Below are 22089 nucleotides of genomic sequence, written 5' to 3'. Positions count from 1 at the left end.
CTTCTCTACAAGCTACAGACAAATCTCTTGTTACCCTCAGGCCTTTGCTTTCCTCCTCCTTTTTCTATCTTGTCCTCTTTCCTTGCTGTTATTTGCCCCTGTTATCTGTCCATTAAGTAGGTTTGTGTTTTATTTACCCTAGAAAATGCTCTTTCAGCCAAAAAAAAAATAGTTCAAGTGTCTTTCCCTGGCAGCTGGCTCCCAGTCCCCTCACTTCCATGTCATCCACTCCTTAGGCTCTTTGAGAAAAATGCTAATTACATTTTTTCTCTGCTCTGACACCACAGCAACAATCAACAAAGATTTCATGACCAAATGTATGGAGGGTTTTTCCCATGCTCCAAGCAGCCCTAATTCAATTCAATTCTGGTGCTCTCTTGGAGATAGCCTCAGATCCCACAGGCTGAGGGCTCAGTCTCTGAGACTGTCACCTCAAGGCACTAGTTGTAAGTTCAGGGTTTCCAAACTTCAGACCAACAGGATTCAAGTTGGGGTTCCCATGACCCTCACTTTGGGTTCTATTAATTTGCTGGGGCATCTCACAGAACTCAGGGAAACACTTAGGTTTACCAGTTTAGGCTGGGTGCAGTGGCTCATGCTTGTAATCCCAGCAATTTGGGAGGCCGAGGTGGGCAGATCACTTGAGGTCAGAAGTTCGATACCAACGTGGCCAATATAGTGAAACCCCGTCTCTACAAAAGATACAAAAATTAGCCAGGCATGGTGGTGTGCATCTGTAGTCTCAGTTACTTGGGAAAATGAGGCATGAGAATCACTTGAACCCAGGAGGCAGAGGTTGCAGTGAGCTGAGATCATGCCACTGCACTCCAGCCTGGGTGGCAGAGTGAGACTCTGTCTCAGAAAAGAAAAAAAAAGATTTACCAATTTATTATAAAGAATAAAGATGAAGAAATGTGTAGGCTGAGGTATGGGGGAAGGGGTGCAGAGTTTTCATGCCCTCCCTGGGTGCATCACCCTCTAGGATCCTATCCACTTAGCTATCCAGCAGCTCTCGTCTCTGAACCCTGCCCTCCTAGGTTTTTATAGAGGCTTTATTATGTAGGTATGATTGATTAAACCATTGGCCATTGGTGATAAATTTAAGCTTTAGCTCCTTTCCCCTCTCTGAGTTTGGGACATTGGGGCTGAGAATCCCAACCCTGTAATCATGCCTTGGCCTTTCCAGTGACCAGCTTCATCCTAAAGCTGTCAGTCAACATAAGCCTATGAAAAGACAGCACTTTGGAGATTACAAGGAATTTAGAAGTTGTATGCCAGGCCATGGGGATGAAGACCAAATATATATTTCACACTATCCCAGAGGGTTTGCTGGCCAGCTCTGTTTTGGCTGCTTGGAAACACCACTTAGAGAGACGTTCTCTTCCAAGTCTCTCATTCCTGCTGTTATTCACTTAGAGCATCCCAGGCTGATTCTGGGTCTTAGGGAAACAGGTGAGCTAGAAAGCGTTTCTTCCTGTGTAGTGGGGGACCTGGGCATGTAAACAGTAAGCAGAGCAGAGTCCCAGGGCTCCGCACTACCACATACCACACAGCTAACCTTGGTCATTTGTGCTTGATGCAGGCCCGGCACTGTGCTGTCAGAATGAATTTATGGAATTTACCAATATCTCTGCACAATCGGTGTCCAGGAAACTGAGGCACAGAGAGGTTAAATTCTTGGCCCCAGATCACACAGCCAACCAGGGACAGAACAACGTTGGGTCCCTGGCAGATTGGTCTCAGCCTCGTACTCTTATATATTTTCTTTAAAGAACCAGCTTTATTGAGGTGTAATTAACATATAATATGTTAACATGTATTTAAAGTATATGATTTTATATCTTTTGACATATGTATACACATGTGAAACCATTGCTACAATCTAGGGCAGACATATCCATCACTCCCAAAAGTTTTCTCCTCCTTCATCATCTTTCACTCCTTCCCACCTCTATCCTGAAGCAATTACTGATCTCCTTTCTGTCACTATGAATTATATATATATGTCTATATATAAATATATATATATTTTTTTTTTTTTTTTGAGACAGAGTCTCATCCTGTCGCCCAGGCTGGAGTGCAGTGGCACGATCTCGGCTCACTGCAAGCTCCGCCTCCTGGGTTAACACCATTCTCCTGCCTCAGTCTCCTGTGTAGCTGGGACTACAGGAGCCCGCCACCACGCCCGGCTTTTTTGTATTTTTAGTTGAGACGGGGTTTCATAGTGTTAGCCAGGATGGTCTCGATCTCCTGACCTCATGATCTGCCCACCTCGACCTCCTGAAGTGCTGGGATTGCAGGCATGAAGCACCGCACCTGGCCTTTTATATTCTTTTGAATAAATCAAACTTTATGTAATTTTATGTTTCTTCTCCATTAGCTTTTTAGTTGTACATTCTTTTTTAAGTGATGACTCTAATGATTAAATATGTCTCTTTGACTTACTATGGTCTACCTTAATATTTTTACCACTCCTTGAAAAATGCAAGATCCTTACGTTTCTTTTTGTCCCTCTCCTGCCTTTCATTATTATTGTCACTTATTTTGTACTACCTACTTTGAAACCTCACCAGAGAGTTTATTCTGTTGCTATTTTTGACTGTAAATATACATTTAGAGTTACCCTTTCTAGTGTTTTTCATTCCTTTCTGCAGTTCTGTGCTTTTGTCTAAGATCATTATTTTCAGTTTGAAAAATTTCCTTTAGTATTTCTTGTACTTAAGTTAGCATTATTCTGTGAGCTTTTGTTTGTCTGAAAATGTCTTTATTTTCCTTTCTTGATTTTTTCCTTTATTCTATGGATATGATGTATTAATTGATTTTTGGACGCTAAACAAACCTTGCATTTCTGGGATAAATCCCACTCAGTAATGGTGTATAATTTTTATGTATGTTTTCATTGAATGAATTGGGAAGTGTTCTCTTTTGTTTTTTTGGAAGAGTTTGTGAAGAATTGGTATTAAGCTTTTTTTCTATTCTCTAGTTCATTAGTTTCTGTTATATTCCTTATTTTCTACCTTCTGCTTGATTTGGGTTTAGTTTTTGTTTGTTTGTTTGTTTTCCCCAGTGTTTTAAGGTAGAAGATTAGGTTGTTGATTTGCTCCCTTTTAAAAAAAAAAGTAGGCATTGAGGAAAGGGCCAAGATGGTCAAATACAAACAGCTCCGGTCTGCAGCTCCCACTGAGATCAACACAGAAGATGGGTGATTTCTGCATTTCCAACTGAGGTACCCAGTTCATCTCATTGGGACTGGTTAGGTAGCAGGTGCAACCCATGGAGAGGGAGCAGAAGCAGGGAGGAACATCGCTTCACCCAGGAAGTGCAAGGAGCTGGGGGACCTCCCTCCCCCAGCTAAGGGAAGCCATGAAGGACTGTGCTACCCGGCCTGGATACTACACTTTTCCCATGGTTTTTACAATCTGCAGATCAGGAGATTCCCTCATGAGCCTACACCACCAGGGTCCTGGGTTTCAAGCACAAAACTGGGTGGCTGTTTAGGCAGGCACCGAGCTAGGTGCAGGAGTTTTTTTCATACCCTGGTGGCACCTGGAATCCCAGTGAGACAGATCTATTCACTCCCCTGGAAAGGGGGCTGAAGCCAGGGAGCCAAGTGGTCTCAGTCAGTTAGTCCCACTCCCATGGATCCCAGCAAGCTAAGAACCACTGGCTTGAAATTCTCACTGCCAGCACAGCAGTCTGGAGTCAACCTGGGATGTTTGAGCTTGGAGGGGGAAGGAGCATTTTCTGACATTACTGAGGCTTTAGTAGGCAGTTTTCCCCTGGCAGTGCTAAGGAGACCAGGAGGTTTGGACTGGGTGGAACACTACAGTGCAGCAAAGCAGCTGTGGCCAAACTGCTTCTCTAGATTTCTCCTCACTGGGCAGGGCATCTCTAAGGGAAATGCAGCAGCCCCAGTCAGGAGCTTACAGATAAAACTCTTACCTCCCTGGGGCAGAGCACTAGGAGGGAGGGGCAGCTGTGGGTGCAGCTTCAGCAGACTTAATCTTTCCTGCCTGGCTGTGAAGAGAGCAGCTGATCCTGACAAAGGGGATTCTCCCAGCATAGCACACCAGTTCTGCTGAGGGACAGACTGTCTCCCCAAGTGGGTCCCTGAACCCCATGCCTCCTGACTGGGAGACACCTCTTAATGGCTCAAGAGACACCTCATACAGGAGAGCTCTGGATGGCATTGGGTCAGTGCTGCTCTGGGATGAAGATTCTAGAGGAAGGAGCAGGTGGCGATCTTTGCTGTTCTGCAGCCTCCACTGGTGATAACCAAGTCAACAGGGTCTGGAGTGGACCTCCTTCAAACTGCAGCAGACCGGCAGAAGAGGGGTCTGACTGTTAGAAGAAAAACTAACAAACACAAAGCAACAATAACAACATCAACAAAAAAGACCCCCACACACACAAAAACCCCATCCAAAGGTCATCAGCCTCAAAGATCAAAGGTAGATAAATCCACGAAGATGAGGAAAAACCAGTGCAAAAACACTGAAAATTCCAAAAACCAGAATGTCTCTTCTCTTCCAAATGCTCACAACTCCTCTCCAGCAAGGGCACAAAACTGGATGGAGAATGAGACTGATGAATTGACAGAAGTAGGCTTCAGAAGGTGGGTAATAACAAACTCCTCTGAGCTAAAAAAAAAAAAAAAAAACCTTGTTGTAACCCAATGCAAGGAAGCTAAGATAAAAGGTTACAGGAACTGCTAACTAGAATAGCCAGTTTAGAGAGGAACACAAATGACCTGATGGAGCTGAAAAGTACAGCACAAGAACTTTGTGAAACATATACAAGTATCAGTAGCCAAACTGATCAAGTAGAAGAAAGGATATTAGAGATTGAAGATCACCTTGCTGAAATAAGGCATGAAGACAAGATTAGATAGAAAAGAATTAAAAAGAATGAACAAAGCCTCCAAGAAATATGAGTCTATGTGAAAAGACCAAACCTACGATTGATTGGTGTATCTGAAAGCAATGGGGAAAATGGAACCAAGTTGGAAATCACACTTTAGGATATTATCCAGGAGAGCTTCCCCAATCTAGCAAGATATGCCAACATTCAAATTCAGGAAATACACAGAACACCACTAAGATACTCCACAAGAAGATCAAACCCAAGGTACATAATCATCAGAATCTCCAAGATTGAAATGAAGGAAAAAATGCTAAGGGCAGCCAGAGAGAAAGGTCAGGTCACCTACAAAGGTAAGCCCATTAGACTAACAGTTGATCTCTCTGCAGAAACCCTATAAGCCAGACGAGAATGGGGGCCAATATTCAACATTCTTAAAGCAAAGAATTGGGCTGGGTGTGGTGGCTCACACCTGTAATCCCAGCACTTTGGGGGGCTGAGGTGAGCAGATTACCTGAGGTCAGGAGTTTGAGACCAGCCTGACCAGCATGGAGAAACACTGTCTCTACTTAAAAATACAAAAATACAAAAATTAGCCACATGGGCACATGCCTGGGAGGCACAGGTTGCAGTGAGCTGAGATTGTGCCATTGCACTCCAGGCTGGGCAATAAGAGCAAAACTCCAACTCAAAAAAAGAAAAAAAAGAATTTTCAACACAAAATTTCATATCCAGCCAAACTAAGTTTCATAAGCAAAAGAGAAATAAAACCCTTTCCAGACAAGCAAATGATGAGGGATTTTGTCACCAGCAGGCCTGCTTTACAAGAGCTCCTGAAGGAAGCACTAAATATGGAAAGGAAAAACTGGTACCAGCCACTGCAAAAACACACCAAAATACAGAGACCAATGACACTATGAAGAAACTTCATCAACTAATATGCAAAATAACCAGCTAGCATCATGATGCCAGGATCACATTCACACATAAAAATATTAATCTTAAATGTAAATGGGCTAAATGCCCCAATTAAAAGATGCAGACTGGCCAATTGGATAAAGAGTCAAGACCCATCCGTGTGCTGTATTCAAGAGATCCGTCTCACATGCAAAGACACACATAGGCTCAAAATAAAGGAATGGAGGAATATTTACCAAGCAAATGGAAAGCAAAAAAAACAAAAATAAAAACAAAAAAAGCAGGGGTTGCAGTACTGTTCTGATAAAACAGACTTTAAACCAATGAAGATCAAAAAAGACAAAGAAGGGCATTATGTAATGGTTAAAGGATCAATGCAATAAGAGGAGCTAACTATCATAAATATATATGCACCCAATATAAGAGCACCCAGATTCATAAAGCAAGTTCTTGGAGACCTACAAAGAGATTTAGACTTCCACACAATAGTAGTGTGAGACTTTAACACCCCACAGTCAATATTAGATTAACAAGACAGAAAATTAGCATCCTTTATTTATTTAATTTTTTAACTTATTATTTTTTTTTTTGACACAGAGTTTCACTCTGTCGCCCTGGCTGGAGTGCAGTGGTGCAATCTCAGCTCACTGCAATCTCTGCCTCCTGGGTTCACGCCATTCTCCTGCCTCAGCCTCCTCAGAAGCTGGGACTACAGGTGCCTGCCACCATGCCCAGCTAATTTATTTGTATTTTTAGTAGAGACGGGGTTTCACCATGTTAGCCAGGATGGTGTTGATCTCCTGACCTCATGATCTGCCCACCTTGGCCTCCCAAAGTGCTAGGATTACAGGTGTGATCCACCACACCCAGCCAGCATCCTTTAAAATTAAAGGATATTCAGGACTTGAATTCTTCTCATTCTTGTCAGTGCCACATGGCACTTATTCTAAAATCAACCACATAATTGGAAGTAAAACACTCCTCTGCAAATGCAAAAGAACAGAAATCATAACAGTCTCTCAGACCACAGTGCAATCAAATTAGAACTCAGGATTAAGAAACTCACTCAAAACCACACAACTACATGGAAATTGAACAGCCTACTCCTGAATGACTCCTGGGTAAATAATGAAATTAAGAATGAAATAAGTTCTTTGAAGCCAATGAGAACAAAGAGACAATGTACCAGACTTTCTGGGACACAACTAAATCTGTGTTAAGAGGGAAATTTATAGCACTAAATGCCCACATCAGAAAGCTGGAAAGATCTGAAATCAGCACCCTAACATCACAATTAACTAGAGAAGCAAAGGCAAAGAAATTCAAAAGCTAGCAGAAGACAAGAAATAACTAAGATCAGAGAAAAACTGAAGGAGATACAGACAGGAAAAACCCTTCAAAAATCAATGAATCCAGGAGCTGGTTTTTTGAAAAAATTAACAAAATAGATAGACTGCTAGCTAGACTAATGAAGAAAAGAGAGAAGAATCAAATAGACACAATAAATAATGATAAAGGGGATATTACCACTGATCCCACAGAAATACAAACTATGATCAGAGAATACTATAAACACCTCTACACAAATCAGAAAATCTAGAAGAAATGGATAAATTTAGTTTAGTCTTCTAGAAGACTAAACCAGGAAGATGTCAAATCCCTGAATAGACCAATAACAAGTTCTGAAATTGAGGCAGTAATTCATAGCCTACCAACCAAAAAAAAGACCAGGACCAGATGGATTTACAGCCAAATTCTACCAGAGGTATAAAAAGGAGCTGGTACTATTCCTTCTGAAACTATTCCAAACAATAGAAAAAGAGGGACTCCTCCCTAACTCATTTTATGAGGCCAGCATCATCCTGATACCAAAACCTGACAGAGACACCATAAAAAAAAGAAAATTTCTGGTCAATATCCCTGATGAACATTGACGCGAAAATGCTCAATAAAATACTGGCAAACTGAATCCAGCAGCATATCAAAAAGCTTATTCATCACGATCAAGTCAGCATCATCCCTGGGATGCAAGGCTGGTTCATCATATGCAAATCAATAAATGTAATCCAGCACATAAACAGAACCTATGACAAAAACCACATGATTATCTCAATAGATGCAGAAAAGACCTTTGATAAAACTCAACATCGCTTCATGTTAAAAACTCTCGATCAGCTAGGTATTGATGGAACATATAAGAGCTATTTATGACAAACCCATAGCCAATATCATACTGAATAGGCAGAAGCTGGAAACAATCCCTTTGAAAACCAGCACAAGACAAGGATACCCTCTCTCACCACTCCTATTCAACATAGTATTGGAAGTTCTGGCCAGGGCAATCAGGCAAGAGAAAGAAATAAAGAGTATTCAAATAGGAAAAGAGGCAGTCAAATTGTGTCTATTTGTAGATTACATGATTGTGTATTTAGAAAACCCCATTGTCAGCCAGGTGCAGTGGCTCACACTTGTAATCCCAGCACTTTGGGAGGCTGAGGCAGGCACATCACGAGGTCAGAAGATTGAGACCATCATGGCTAACGCAGTGAAACCCCATCTCTACTAAAAATACAAAAAAATTAGCCAGGCATGAGCCAAGATTGTGCCACTGGACTCCAGCCTGGGTGAAACAGCAAGACTCCATCTCAAAAAAAAAAAGTCAGGAAACAACAGATGCTGGTGAGGCCATGGAGAAATAGGAATGCTTTTACACTGTTGGTGAGAGTGTGAATAAGTTCAATCATTGTGGAAGACAGTGTGGTGATTTCTCAAGGATCTAGAACCAGAAATACCAGTTGAACCAGCAATCCCATTACTGGGTATATAATCAAAGGATTGTAAATCATTCTACTATAAAGATAAATGCACACATATGTTTCTTGCAGCACTATTTACAATAGCAAAGACTTGGAACCAACCAAAATGCCCATCACAGATAGACTGGATAAAGAAAATACGGCATGTATACACCATGGAATACTATGCAGCCATAAAAAAGAATGAGTTCATGTCCTTTACAGGGACATGGATAAAGCTGGAAGCCATCATCCTCAGCAAATTAACACAGGAACAGAAAACCAAAAACTTTATGTTCTCACTCATAAGTGGGAGTTGAACAGTGAGAACACATCAAAACAGGGAAGAGAACATCACACACCAGGGCCTGTCAAGGGATGAGGGGCAAGGGGAGGGAAAACATTAGAACAAATACCTAACGCATGTGGGCTAAAAACCTAGATGACAGGTTGATAGGTAGATTACCATGGCACATGTATACCTATGTAACAAACCTGCAGGTTCTGCACATGTATCCCAGAACTTAAAGTAAAATTTCTAAAAAATTTTTTAAATTTTTTTAACTTTAAATAATGTAGGCATTGACAGCTACAAATTTCCCTCTAAGCACGGATTTAGCTGCATCCCACAGGTTTTGATATGTTGTGTCTTCCTTTTCATTCATCTCGAAGTGTTTTCTAATTTTGCTTGGTATTTCTTGTTTGACCCATTGGTTCTTTAGTACTGTGTTGCTTAATTTTTACATTTTTGTGAATTTAGCAAATTATTTTCTATTATTAGTTTCAGTTTCATTCCATTATGTTTAGAAAACATAATGACAAGGAAACATACAATTTCAGTCTTTTTAAACTGATCCAGGCTTGTTTTATGGCCTAGCCTATGATCTATCCTGGAAAATATTCCATGTGTGCTTGAGAAAAATGTGTATTCTGCTGTTGTTGGGTGGAGTATTCTCTAATAACTTATATGTTTGTTAAGTTTAGTTTGTATATAGTATTCTAAATCTTCTACTCTTGTCGCTCAGTATCCATGGGGGATTGGTTCCGGGAACCCCTTCAAATACCGAACTCCACAAGTCCCTTATGTAAAATGGTGTAATATTTTCATATAACCTGTGTACATTCTCCTCCTATATACTTTAATACAATGTAAATGCTATGTAAATAGTTGTTATACTGTATTTTCTAGAGAATAATCACAAATCTGTATATGTTCAATACAGATGCCATCATGCTTTTTGTTTAATTTCCAATTTTTTTTTGTATCTGTGGTCACTTGAATCCATTGATGCAGAATCCCTAGTGTTATTAGTCTGTTTTCACACTGCTGTGAAGAACTACCTGAGACTCAGTAATTTATAAAGGAAAGAGGTTTAATTGACTCACAGTTCCACATAGCTGGGGAGGCCTCAGGAAACTTACAATCGTGGAAGAAGGTGAAGGGGAAGCAAGGCACGTCTTACATAGCAGCAGCATTTGGAGGGGGAGGGTCGACTGCCAAGCACGTTTAAACCATCTGGTCTTGTGAGAACTCACTATTATGAGAACAGCATGGGGGAAACCACTCCCATGATCCAATCACCTCCCACCAGGTCCCTCCCTCAACATGTTGGTATTACAATTTGAGAAGATATTTGGGTGGGGACACAGAGCCAAACTATATCACCTAGATACAGAGGGCCAACTGTATTTCCTTGTTGATTTTCTGGTTAGATGTTCTATACAAATTGAAAGTGGGGTTTGAAGTCTCTGACAACTGTTGTTGAACTATGTATTTCCCCCCAATTCTTTCAACCTTTCATTGCACATACTTTGAAGCTCTGTTTTTAGCTGTGTATATGTTTACAAATGTTAAAACTTATGAGTTGACTTTTTATCATTGTAAAATGTCTATCTTTATCTCTGATAGCATGTTATGTTTTAAAGTCTATTTTGTCATTATTAGTATAACCACTCCAGCTTTCTTATGGTTCCTATTTGCATAACACAGCATATCTTATTTGATTTCTGATTTTTCAACTTCACAATGGTGAAAATCATTCTGTTTTTCACTTTCAGTACAGTGGTCAATAAACTGCATGATATTCAACACTTTACTATAAAATAGGCTTTGTATTAGATTATTTTGCCCAATTGTAGGCTAATATAAGTGTTCTGAGCATGTTTAAGGTGGGCTAGGCTAAGCTATGTTTGATAGGTTAGATGTATTAAATGCATTTTTGACTTATTAGTCCGTTCTCACACTACTATAAAGAAATACCTAATACTGGGTAATTTGTAAGGAAAAGAGGTTTAATTGGCTCACAGTTCTTCAGGCTCTATTGGAAGCATACCAGCTTCCACTTCTAGGGAGGCTTCAGGAAACTTACAATCATAGCAGCAGGTGAAGGGGAAGCAGGCACATCTTACGTGGCTGGAGCAGGACAAAGAGATAAAGGGAGGAGGTGCCACACACTTTTAAACAACCAGATCTCACAAGAACTCTATCACAAGAACAGCACCAGGGGGATGGTGCTAAGCCATTCATGAGAAACTGCCCCCATGATCCAATCACTTCCTACCAGGCCCTACCTCCAGCATTGGGGATTGCATTTCAGCATGAGATTTGGGTGGGGACATAGATCCAAACCATATCAACTTCTATATTTTCAACATACGATGGGTTTTTCAGGACATAACCCCATTGTAAGTTGAGGAGCATCTGTGTATCTTTTTCCATTCTTTTACTTCCAATCTGTTTATATCTTTGAATCTAAAGTATATTTCCTATAGACAGTATATAGTTGGATATTGTTTTTTAATCCACTGTGAGTCTGTCTTTTTCTCCTTTTTTTCTTTCTGCCTTTTCTTTGAATTGTTCAGTCACATTTATTGTTATTTTTTGTGTAGTTGGGTTTACATCTGACATTTTGCTCTTTGTATTTTGTATATCTTGTGTGTTTTCTGTTTTACCAGTCCTTAATTTTTTTCTTTTGCATTGAGTAGATTTTATTTTATTTTTATTTTTAGAATCAGGTCTTGCCCTGTTTCTCAGGCTGGAGTGCAGTGGCCTGATCATGGCTCACTGTAGCCTTGAACTCCTGGGCTGAAGGGATCCTTCCTCCCCAGCCTCCAGTAGCTGGGACTACAGGTGTGTGCCACCATGCCTGGCTAAGTGTGTGTTTTTTTGTTTTGTTTTGCTTTTTTTTTTTCAATTTTATTTTTAGAAACTGGGTCTTGCTTTTATGTTGCCTAGGCTAATCTCAAACTCCTGGCCTCAAGTGATCTTCCTGCCTCAGCCTCCCAAGTGACTGGGATTATAGATGTGAGCCACCATGCCCAGCTCATTGAGTACAATTTTTCTATTATAACATTTTAATTTCTTAACTGATATTTTCACTTTTTGAAAGTTATTCTCTTAATTACTACTCTAGAGCTTACCACATACATTTTATCAGAATTTGCTTCTAACTTATACTAACAAAATTCAATGAGATATAGAATTGTTACTCATATATAGCTCTATTTAATCTTCCTCCTTTATATACTATTGTTTTACAATTATATGTTTGTTATAAACCCACCAATACATTTTTATAATTTTTACTTTACATAATTTTATGTCAATTGTGGAAACAGAAAAGAAATAAGAGCAAGTATATATTGGTAAAGTTTTTAATGTTTACTTTCTTATTTACCACTTATGGTTTTCTTCATATGTTCCTGTACATTCAGGTTACCATCTGCTGTCATTTCCTTTGTACAGTACAACTCTGCTCTCATCCACCTCCTTTGTGCTGTTGTCATATATAATACATTTTTATATCTTAAAGCCTAAACAATATAATTATATAAAATCGATTTATAAATTGCTTTTTAAATTAATTAAGAGAGATGAAAAACATACATTTATACTGTCATATAATTAAAGAATTACCTTCATCTTTGTTCTTTGTGTTCTGGGTGGGTTCTCATTTCTATCTGGATTTACTTGCTTCCAACCTGAAGAATTTTCTTTGGCATTTTTTTTAAGGTGGGTCTAGTAGCAATAAGTTATGTTTATATTTATCTGGTAATGCTTTTATTTCATCTTCACTTTTGAAAGATAATTTGCTGGATAGAAACTTCTTTTTTCTTCTTCTTCTTCTTTACAGACAGTCTCACTGTGTTGCCCAGGCTGGAGTACAGTGGCATGATCTCAGTTCACTGCAGCCTCCACCTCCTGGGTTCAAGTGATTCTCCTGCCTCAGCCTCCTGAGTAGCTGGGATTACAGGCATGCACCACCATACCCAGCTTTTTTTTTTTTAATAAAGATGGGGTTTCACCATGTTTGCCACATTGGTCTCGAACTCCTGACCTCAGGTAATCCTTCCACTTCAGCCTCCTGAATTGCTGGGATTATAGGTGTGAGCCACCATACCTGGCCAGGGTAGAAAATTCTTGGTTGAGAGTCTTTTTCTTTCAGAACTTTGAATATGTTATCCACTGTCTTCTGACTTCCATTAGTTCTGATAAGAAGTCTGCTGTTTCTCTTATTGGGGTACCCTTGCACATGATAAGTTGTTTTTCTCTTGCTTTCAAGATTTTCTCTTGTCATTAACATTTAACATTTTTACCATGATGTTTCTGAGTGCTGGTATCTTTGTGTTTATCCTATTTGGAGTTCTTTGGGTCTCTTGGATGTGCAGTTTAATGTTTTCCAGGGAATATCAGAAGTTTTCCACCATTATTCAAGTATTTCTTAAGTTGTGGTAAAATTATATAACATGAGGATCAGTCTACATTCTTAAACATTTTTAAGTGTACAATACAATAGCAAAATCCTGTACAGCAGGTCTCTAGAACTTTCTCAAAACCTTGCATGACTGAAACCCTGTACCCACTGAATAGCAACTCCCCATTTCTCCCTCTCCCCAACCCCTGGCAACCACCATTGCACTTTTTGTTTCTATCAGTTTGACTATTTTAGATACCTCATATAAGTGGAACTATGCAGTATTCATCCTTCTATGACTGTCTTATTTCACTTAGCATAATGTCCTCAGAGTTCATTTATGTAGTTGCATAGGACAGGATTTTCTTCTACAATATTTTATGGCTGAATATTTCATCATATGGATATACCAGATTTTCTTTATACATCCATCTGTTGATGGACATCTAGGTTGTTTCCACCTCTTGGCTATTGTGAATAATGCTACAGTGAACATGGGAGTGCAAACCTATCTTCAAGATTCTGATATTGGCTGGGTGTGGTGGCTCACACCTGTAATCCCAACACTTTGGGAGGCCAAGGTGGGCAGATCATGAGGTCAAGAGATCAAGACCATCCTGGCCAACATGGTGAAACCTGTCTGTACTAAAAATATAAAAATTAGCCAGGCATGGTGGCATGTGCCTGTAATCCCAGCTACTCAGGAGGCTGAGGCAAGAGGATCACTTGAACCCAGGAGGCAGAGGTTGTGGTGAGCCAAGATTGTGCCATTGCACTCCAGCCTGGGCAACAAGAGCAAAAAAACTCTGTCTCAAAAAAAAAAAAAGAAAGAAAATAAACACCACCAACCAAGGATCACCAGATATCTGAGGGAAATGGCAGTATGAACTTTAGTGTGAGATGTTTGTTCTTGTCTTATGGATGACTCTCTCTTGTGGTTTCTCATTTTGTTCACATTTATTTTGTCTCCTCCCAGCAAAATAACACCTAATAGAATCATCTGTTAGACTTTAGTCCTGAGACTACCTTGAGGACTCAACTCCTCAGACACCTCAGAAATTTTTCTCCCTACATTCAGGATGTTTATCTTCTAGGACACTGTTTGTAGGTTTCTAGAGTAAATTATGAAGTTTGCTTTTTTCCTCTCTGAATTGCAAAATCAATCCCTCTGTAGTACCATGAGTAGTTCACAGAAATCTATTGTGATTACTTAGCTTTTTGTTTTATTTTATTTTATATTTTATTTTATTTTATTTTATTATTTTATTTTATTTTATTTTTATTTTTTTATTTTATTTTATTTTTTGAGACAGAGTCTTGCTCTGTCACCCAAGCTGGACTGCAGTGGCACAATCTTGACTTACTGCAACCCCCACCTCCTGAGTTCGAGCAATTCTCCTGCCTCAGCCTCCCAAGTAGCTGGGATTAGAAGCACCCGCCACCATGCCCAGCTAAATTTTGTATTTTTAGTAGAGATGTGGTTTTGCCATGTTGGCCATGCTGGTCTAAAACTCCTGACCTCAGGTGATCCACCCACTTTGGCCTCCCAAAGTGCTGGGATTACAAGCGTGATCCACCACGCCCAGCCATACTTAGCTCAATTTTTGCTCTCAGCTAGTTAGTATTTTTAGCTCAGTCTCCCTGTTCAAGCAGTGCAGTCTCAAGGAGCATCCCATTATAACTAATGATAACCACCATTTGCAAAAGGAAGATTCCATTGTTCTTTTGTGGTGTCTCAACACAGGGCTGCCCTCTTACTGTTCTGACCTCAGTTATCCTTCCCACAGTCTTTGTATCTATGTGACTTGGTGCTTGGTTTTTTTTTGTTTTGTTGGTTGGTTTTAGATTTTTCTTTTTAATAAGCTTCCTTTCATTGGGTCTCAGAATTGTTTTATAATTTTCACAAATTTTTGGACACTTTTGTTCACTGGAAATGTGTGATTTGGGACTGTTGTTTATACTTGGCCTTTTTGCCTTGTGCTGCCCAAGTTGTTTCCTGAGTAGGTTGCTGCTTTTTTCTGTTTTTCCTGATTTGCTTCTGTGAAACCAAGTTGTCCAGATCAAATAGTTTTTTTCATCATCTATTGCACTGATGTACACCTTATTCATTATGAGTCATTTATCATTTATTTTCAACAAATATTTGAGTATGCTATGTGTAAGCCATAAGAAGATACCTTGTTTGCAAAGTATATAGCAATGACATGAATAGTGGAGGCAGCCTCCAATTCCTCCCTCCTGGTAACTCTCCTCAAATCCTTTCTCAGATCTTGCCTTTCCTACTCCAGGAAAGGTCAGCCTAGTTGCAGACTTAAGCTTTTGACCTTGGGCATATTACCTTCCTTCTTCCTTCCCACACCAGTGTTCGTTGCTTTACCAGCATGCTTCTCTTTTTCCTCTTCCCAATCGGGTCATATTTGTTGCTTTTTTTATTTGCATTCTGAATATCAGTATTATCCTAGAAGATATTTGTTTGATATAAATATTTCTGCTTATTCTCTAATTCTTTCTTCCATAGTAAAATGCAAGCGATTCACTTTTTTTTCTTTTTCATTCTTTCAGGCTATGATTCTAGGATTGAAAAAGAGGAACTGATTCCAAAGCAGGACATTTCCAAAGAATTGGAATCCCAGAGAGCAAAATCAGAAGATCATGTAAGGAATATTTTTAAGGAAACTGAAGAGATGAGTAAAACTGAGGGAACGTTAGAGAATTGCTGGAGAAAATATGCAGTAGAAGGAGTTAAGAACTCATTCTCCCAGAAGCACAATTTCAGAGAAATTACCATGAGGTATGTGAAAACTCTCTAGAGAGAATGGCCAGAAGTTCAATACTGTTGGAGAAAACTGCATCACAGACTCAAATCCTGCCAAACATCTTAAAGGGTCTAGAGAGGAGAGTCTCCATCCAAGTGTGTCAAGTGTAGAAAACTTGCAACAACATGAGGACCTCATTAACCTCTGGAGTTTCCAATTAGGAGAAAGAGCCTGTCAGACAGATGTGTTAGTGAAAGTGCCCAGACAGAGTTCAGTTCTTAGTGAGAATCAGAGGATGAATAATCCAGAGAGACCGTTTGAGTGTACTGGGCATGGAAAAACTTACAATCAGAACAGAGCTTTTAACCAGCACCTGAGAATTCTTAGTGGAGAGAAGCCCTATGAGTGCAATGAATGTGGAAAAGCTTTCAATCAGCCCTCTATCCTCAGTAAACATCAGAGAATCCACACTGGTAAGAAACCCTACACATGTGAGGATTGTGGCAAATCGTTCAGTGCTCACTCATACTTTATTCAGCATTGTAAAATTCACACTAGAGAAAAACCCTATGAGTGTATTAAATGTGGGAAAGCTTTTAGTACACATTCATCTTATGTTCAACACCTAAAAATTCATACAGGAGAGAAACCTCATGAGTGTAATCAGTGTGGGAAAGCCTTTAGTCATACCTCTAATCTAATTCATCATCAGAGAATTCATAGTGGAGAGAAACCTTACAAGTGCAAAGAATGTGAGAAAGCCTTCAACAGACAATCACACCTTATTCAGCATCAGAGAATTCATTCTGGAGAGAAACCTTATGACTGTAAGGAGTGTGGCAAAGCCTTCAGTACACAATTATCTCTCATTCAGCCTCAGAGAATTCATACAGGAGAAAAGCCCTACGAATGTAATGAATGTGGAAAATCCTTTAGCCTGAACTGAACTCTGACTGTCCATCACAGAATTCATACTGGAGAGAAACCTTATAGGTGTAATGAATGTGGGAAATCCTTTAGTCAATGTTCACAAGTTATTCAACATAAGAGAATTCACACTGGAGAGAAACCTTATATCTGCAATGAGTGTGGAAAATCATTTGGTGCTCGCCTATCCCTTATCCAGCATCAGAGAATTCACACTGGAGAGAAACCTTATGGTTGTACTGTGTGTGGGAAAACCTTTAGTCAAAAGGGACATCTTATTCAGCATCAGCGAATTCACACAGGAGAGAAACCCTATGAATGTAGTGAGTGTGGAAAAGCTTTCAGCCAGAGTTTTAATCTTATTCACCATCAAAGAACACACAATGGTGAGAAGCCCTATGAATGTAATGAATGTGATAAAGCCTTCAGTGTGCTTTCTTCCCTTGTTCAACATCAAAGAATACATAACGGAGAGAAACCCTATGAGTGTCACAAATGTGGGAAGGCCTTTAGCCAGGGGTCACACCTTATTCAGCATCAGAGGAGTCACACTGATGAGAAACCCTATGAGTGTAATGAGTGTGGGAAAACCTTTGGGCAGATATCCACCCTAATTAAGCATGAGAGAACACACAATGGAGAGAAGCCCTATGAGTGCAGTGACTGTGGGAAGGCCTTCAGCCAGAGTGCACACCTTATCCGCCATCAAAGAATTCACACTGGAGAGAATCCCTATGAGTGCAGTGACTGTGGGAAGGCCTTCAATGTTCGTTCCTCTCTCATTCAGCATCACAGAATTCATACTGGTGAGAAACTTTATGAATGTAGTGACTGTGGCAAGGCATTCAGTCAGCATTCACAATTTATCCAACATCAGAGAATTCACACTGGAGAGAAACCCTACATATGCAATGAGTGTGAGAAATCCTTCAGTGCATGCTTATCCCTTATCCAACACAAGAGAATTCACACTGGAGAGAAACCCTATGTATGCACCAAATGTGGAAAATCCTTCCAACAAAGCTCTCACCTTATTCGACATCAGAGAATTCACAGTGGGGAGCAACCTTATACATGTAATCAATGTAGAAAAACCTTCAGTCAGAGAATAACTCTTAGTAGTCATGAGAAAATCCATACAATTCACATTAGGGAGCAAGTCTATGACTGTAGTAAGTGTGGGGAACTCTAGCACACAGTCATCTTTCATTCAACATTGTACAGTTCACAGTGAAGAGTAACTGATTAGTCTATAAATTCTTCACAGTTATACATTATATGAGAGTCACACTGGTGAGAAATGAGTCACTTTATGGTTTTCCTTTTGGAGATTCAACTCTTAAGGGATTTCACTCTCCCAGTGAGCTGCTAACTAAAGGCAGGCTGCTGAAGTATATAGCAATGATCCCACAATAGCACACCTTGCTTCAGATTCAGGATGAGCCCCCTTCTTGAGCCCTGTATATATGTGAAACTTAATTATTTAGATGCATTTCATAGCACCAGACCTTAAGGTACAGTTAGGTATTTCACTTGAGACCACTTGCTTTGCTTTGCTTTGCTTTTTTTTTTTTTTTTTTGTAGATTTATTTCAGCTTCAAAGAAAGTAGTTGAGATCCTTGCACTTCCAAGCGTGATGGAACCAGGCTAGGGTTTTCTTTGTTTGTTTGGGCCTCTTCAAAACGTTTTTATTCTGTTATAAGGAATACGGAACCTTAAGCTTCAATTCACAGGGAAAAGAAACATGATTATAAGCAAAATTTGTCAAGGAATAAGGTGAGTCTTTGTGTAGATTAAAATAGTTGAGACCTTGCTAAAAAGTCAAATAACACTGTAATCCACCTCCAGGTTTCCAAGAGTTAAGATGCTGCCAGCAAGGAGCTTGCAGTCTTGTAGCTGGCCCAATATATCCCACTAATTCAAAATGGGAAATTGTACATTTTACTTAAACAGGATTTGGTAGATGGGTCTTCTAGATATGTTGTCATGAAGAAAAATCAGGAAAATGTCCAAGGGTGGGAGCCTGTGGCTTATGTCTTCACTTACCCATCACAGATAGCTATGTTCCACTGCAAGAACAGAGTTCATGTCTTTTCCTGAGGTGGCTGGAAAGCTTAATCTCCTGAAGTTAAGTCAAAACTCAAATGTCAACTCACCCAGCTCTCTTGCCTGCAGGCTGATCCAGGGACTTAGAGCTTGTTACCCAGTTACAACTTCTTCTAGAGAAGAAATTTTAAGAAGGAAGCAAAAAGAAATTCAGTTTTCCCCAAGGATCTCTTCTTTGAGGTTCCGTCAAGAGATGACAAAAGGGGGCTGGGTGTGGTGTCTCACACCTGTAATCCCAGTACTTTGGGAGGCTGAAGCAGGCAGATCATGAGGTCAAGAGATCAAGACCATCCTGACGAACATAGTGAAACCCCATTTCTACAAAATTCAAAAATTAGCTGGGCATGGTGGCGCACTCCTGCAGTCCCAGCTACTTGGGAGGCTGAGGCAGGAGAATCTCTTGAGCCCAGGAGGTGGAGGTAGCAGTGAGCCAAGATTGCACCACTGCATTCCAGCCTGGCCACAAAGCAAGACTCTGAAAAAATATATATATGACAAAAGGGTTAGGAAGCTTTTTCTCTGAGGCCCATGATTACAGAACCAAATCAGAAAATAATAATTTTTTTGTTTTAAACCTACTTACATAAAATGGAGGTGTTTACTTAACTAAGAACCTCGGTATTTACTCAAATCCAGTTTTGAGTTTTATGGCTAAAACATTTCTCCAGATTAACCTTATCAGTTTGGAATATGTTTTTATTTTCCATTAAATATTTCATCCAAATTATACTGAATTTTATTTATCATGGCCTTTAAAGTTCTCTACTCAAGTCAGAAATTTCTGTTTCCTAACTACTTGGCTTGGTGATGGCATTAATATTGGTTGGGAGCTAGATGGTCTCTGCTCTATTTGATGATTGGCATAGAGCAATCACACACTTCGTACTTCCTAGCATTTTTTTTTTTTTTGAGACAGTGTCATGCTGTGTTGCCCAGGGTGGTGGGCAGTGGTGCAGTCATAGCTCACTGTAACCTTGAACTCCTGGGCTCAAGCGATTCCCCTGCCTCAACTTCATGAGTAGAAAGGACTGCAGGTGTGTACCACCACACCGGCCTCTCCTGGCTTCTTAAACAACTACATTAAAATTGAGAGGAGAAAGGCATTTTCAGTTTCTTTAGTTAATAAAAAGAAGCCATTTCTGGAGGAGTTTTATGCCTGTACCAGCAGAGTTTCAGCCTTCCAGGAATCTCATCATGATTCATACTGCTGACACAGGCCTTTGTCACCTGAAACATTCTTAAGGAGACTGACATTAAACAGGACAATTGTGAACTCCACTTTGTAAGCATCATACATATCTTACAATTCATTCTGAAGACTCCTTTATTCTTGCTCTTCCCAGAGAGCTACTGTGTTTAGTCATGCTCACTGTACTCACAAGAGAAAAGGAATAAGTGGCATATTTGCAGGTGCTGATGGTCACAAGAGCATTTTTACTTTTTCCTCCATGTCTGTTCTGTAGCATTTCCATTGATGCATGCTATTGTAGACTTCTTAGGTTGACCTTGGCCTTGACCTCCACCACTAACTCTTGACCCAAAACTGAAGATGTGCATCAGAAAGGGACAGATTTGGTCTTTCTGCTGTAAAAGATATTCTGCCTTAGTGCCTGCTAATTTGTTGTGCATAGTCCTGTGCTGCCAATCCTCCCCACCAATTGTTAAGGTTAATTTGTGTTTTATGTGTGTATTCACAAACATTATAATGTAATCAGTGGATTCCATTATTGCCCATTTTCATGTAAGGTGGGAGACACTTTGTATGGTTGGGAATCTGTAAGATCTTTAGGACTAAAACTCCTGTCTCTAATCCCAATTTATGAGGCCCTGACTCTCCAGGCAGCATGACTGAGTTGGATTTTTCTCTGCCACGAAACCTGCCAAGGCTTCTTCATCACCCAAAACCCTCCCATGACCAACCTGTATGAAAAGAGGGGCAAAGGTCATTATTAATCACAGACATGCAAAATGATATTACAAGATGTCATTTTACCCTCACTAGGTTGGCAAAAATTAAAGATCTGACAGAGAATGACACCAAATATATTTAGCAACAATTACTCTCATACATGGCTGATAGGCGTGGAAATTGGTATGACACATTGGGAAATATGTTGGCATTATTAATACAGTTAAAAATTAGCCCTAGCCAGATGCACTGGCTCACACTTGTAATCCCAGCACTTTGGGAGGCCAAGGCAGGTGGATCACCTGAGATCAGGAGTTTGAGGCCAGCCTGGCCAACACGGTGAAACCCTGTCTCTACTAAAGTAATTAGCCAGGTGGTGTGGCGGGAGCCTGTAATCCCAGCTACTCAGGAGGCTGAGGCAGGAGAATCGCTTGAACCTGGGAGGCGGGGGTTATAGTGAGCTGAGATAGCGCCCCTGCACTCCAGCCTGGGCAACAAAGCGAGACTTAGTCTCAAAAAAAAAAAATTATGTAACCCACAACTCAGTTCCACTCCTGCATATACATGTTAGGGATGTGCTTGCATGAGAACTAGAAGATGTGTCCCAAAATGTTTAATAGCAGCTGTTCCTGTAATAGCAAAAAAAAAAAAAAAAAAAGGAAAAACAAGTCCAGTGTTCATCGAGAGGGGGAGAAAAGAAGTTTGATTATAAGTATAATATAGCAGAAAACTATGTCAAAATCAATTACCTGCAGCTACACACATTATTCTTAAAGCTGTCACTTTGCAGGGGAGTGTGGATTGTTCCCAATACCGACCAACTTTGATTGCTTCCTGTAGTGAAACTCCAGGAGACCTGGGAAATGAGAGAAAACTGTGACCTGAGAGAGAGTGCCAAATAATTGGAAGATTTTTCCAGCTTACTGTTAGCAGAAGTGTGGGTGATATGAAAGGGAGCAGATTCTAAGGCTGTTCAACTAGAGATAATGTAATGTTGGATTGGACTGGATTTGTTATATGAGTGCACACACGGCAGGCTGTGGATTCACTGTGCTAGTTGCAGTAGCAGCTTGTTAATGGAAGTCTATATTTGGTCATGGCCTCCAATGAGTGAGGCTGACATG

The 22089-nt window shown here is 40.1% G+C and overlaps 1 protein-coding gene across 1 annotated transcript in view; it reads left to right on the top strand.

Moving 5' to 3' along the window:
• LOC129042983 (zinc finger protein 252-like) overlaps positions 1-19780 on the top strand; it is a 28363-nt gene extending 8583 nt beyond the window's left edge. The window contains 3 exon segments of the mRNA XM_063669327.1: positions 15830-16070; positions 16072-18138; positions 18140-19780. Of these exon segments, the coding sequence (XP_063525397.1) occupies positions 15830-16070; positions 16072-18138; positions 18140-18191 (2360 nt within the window). The 3' untranslated portion in view covers positions 18192-19780.
• The last annotated feature ends 2309 nt before the right edge of the window (positions 19781-22089 follow it).

This window comes from Pongo pygmaeus, chromosome 7 (assembly GCF_028885625.2).
Source record: "Pongo pygmaeus isolate AG05252 chromosome 7, NHGRI_mPonPyg2-v2.0_pri, whole genome shotgun sequence".
In the NCBI taxonomy this organism is placed as follows: Eukaryota; Metazoa; Chordata; class Mammalia; order Primates; family Hominidae; genus Pongo; species Pongo pygmaeus.
This window is presented reverse-complemented; position numbering and strand designations above follow the sequence as displayed.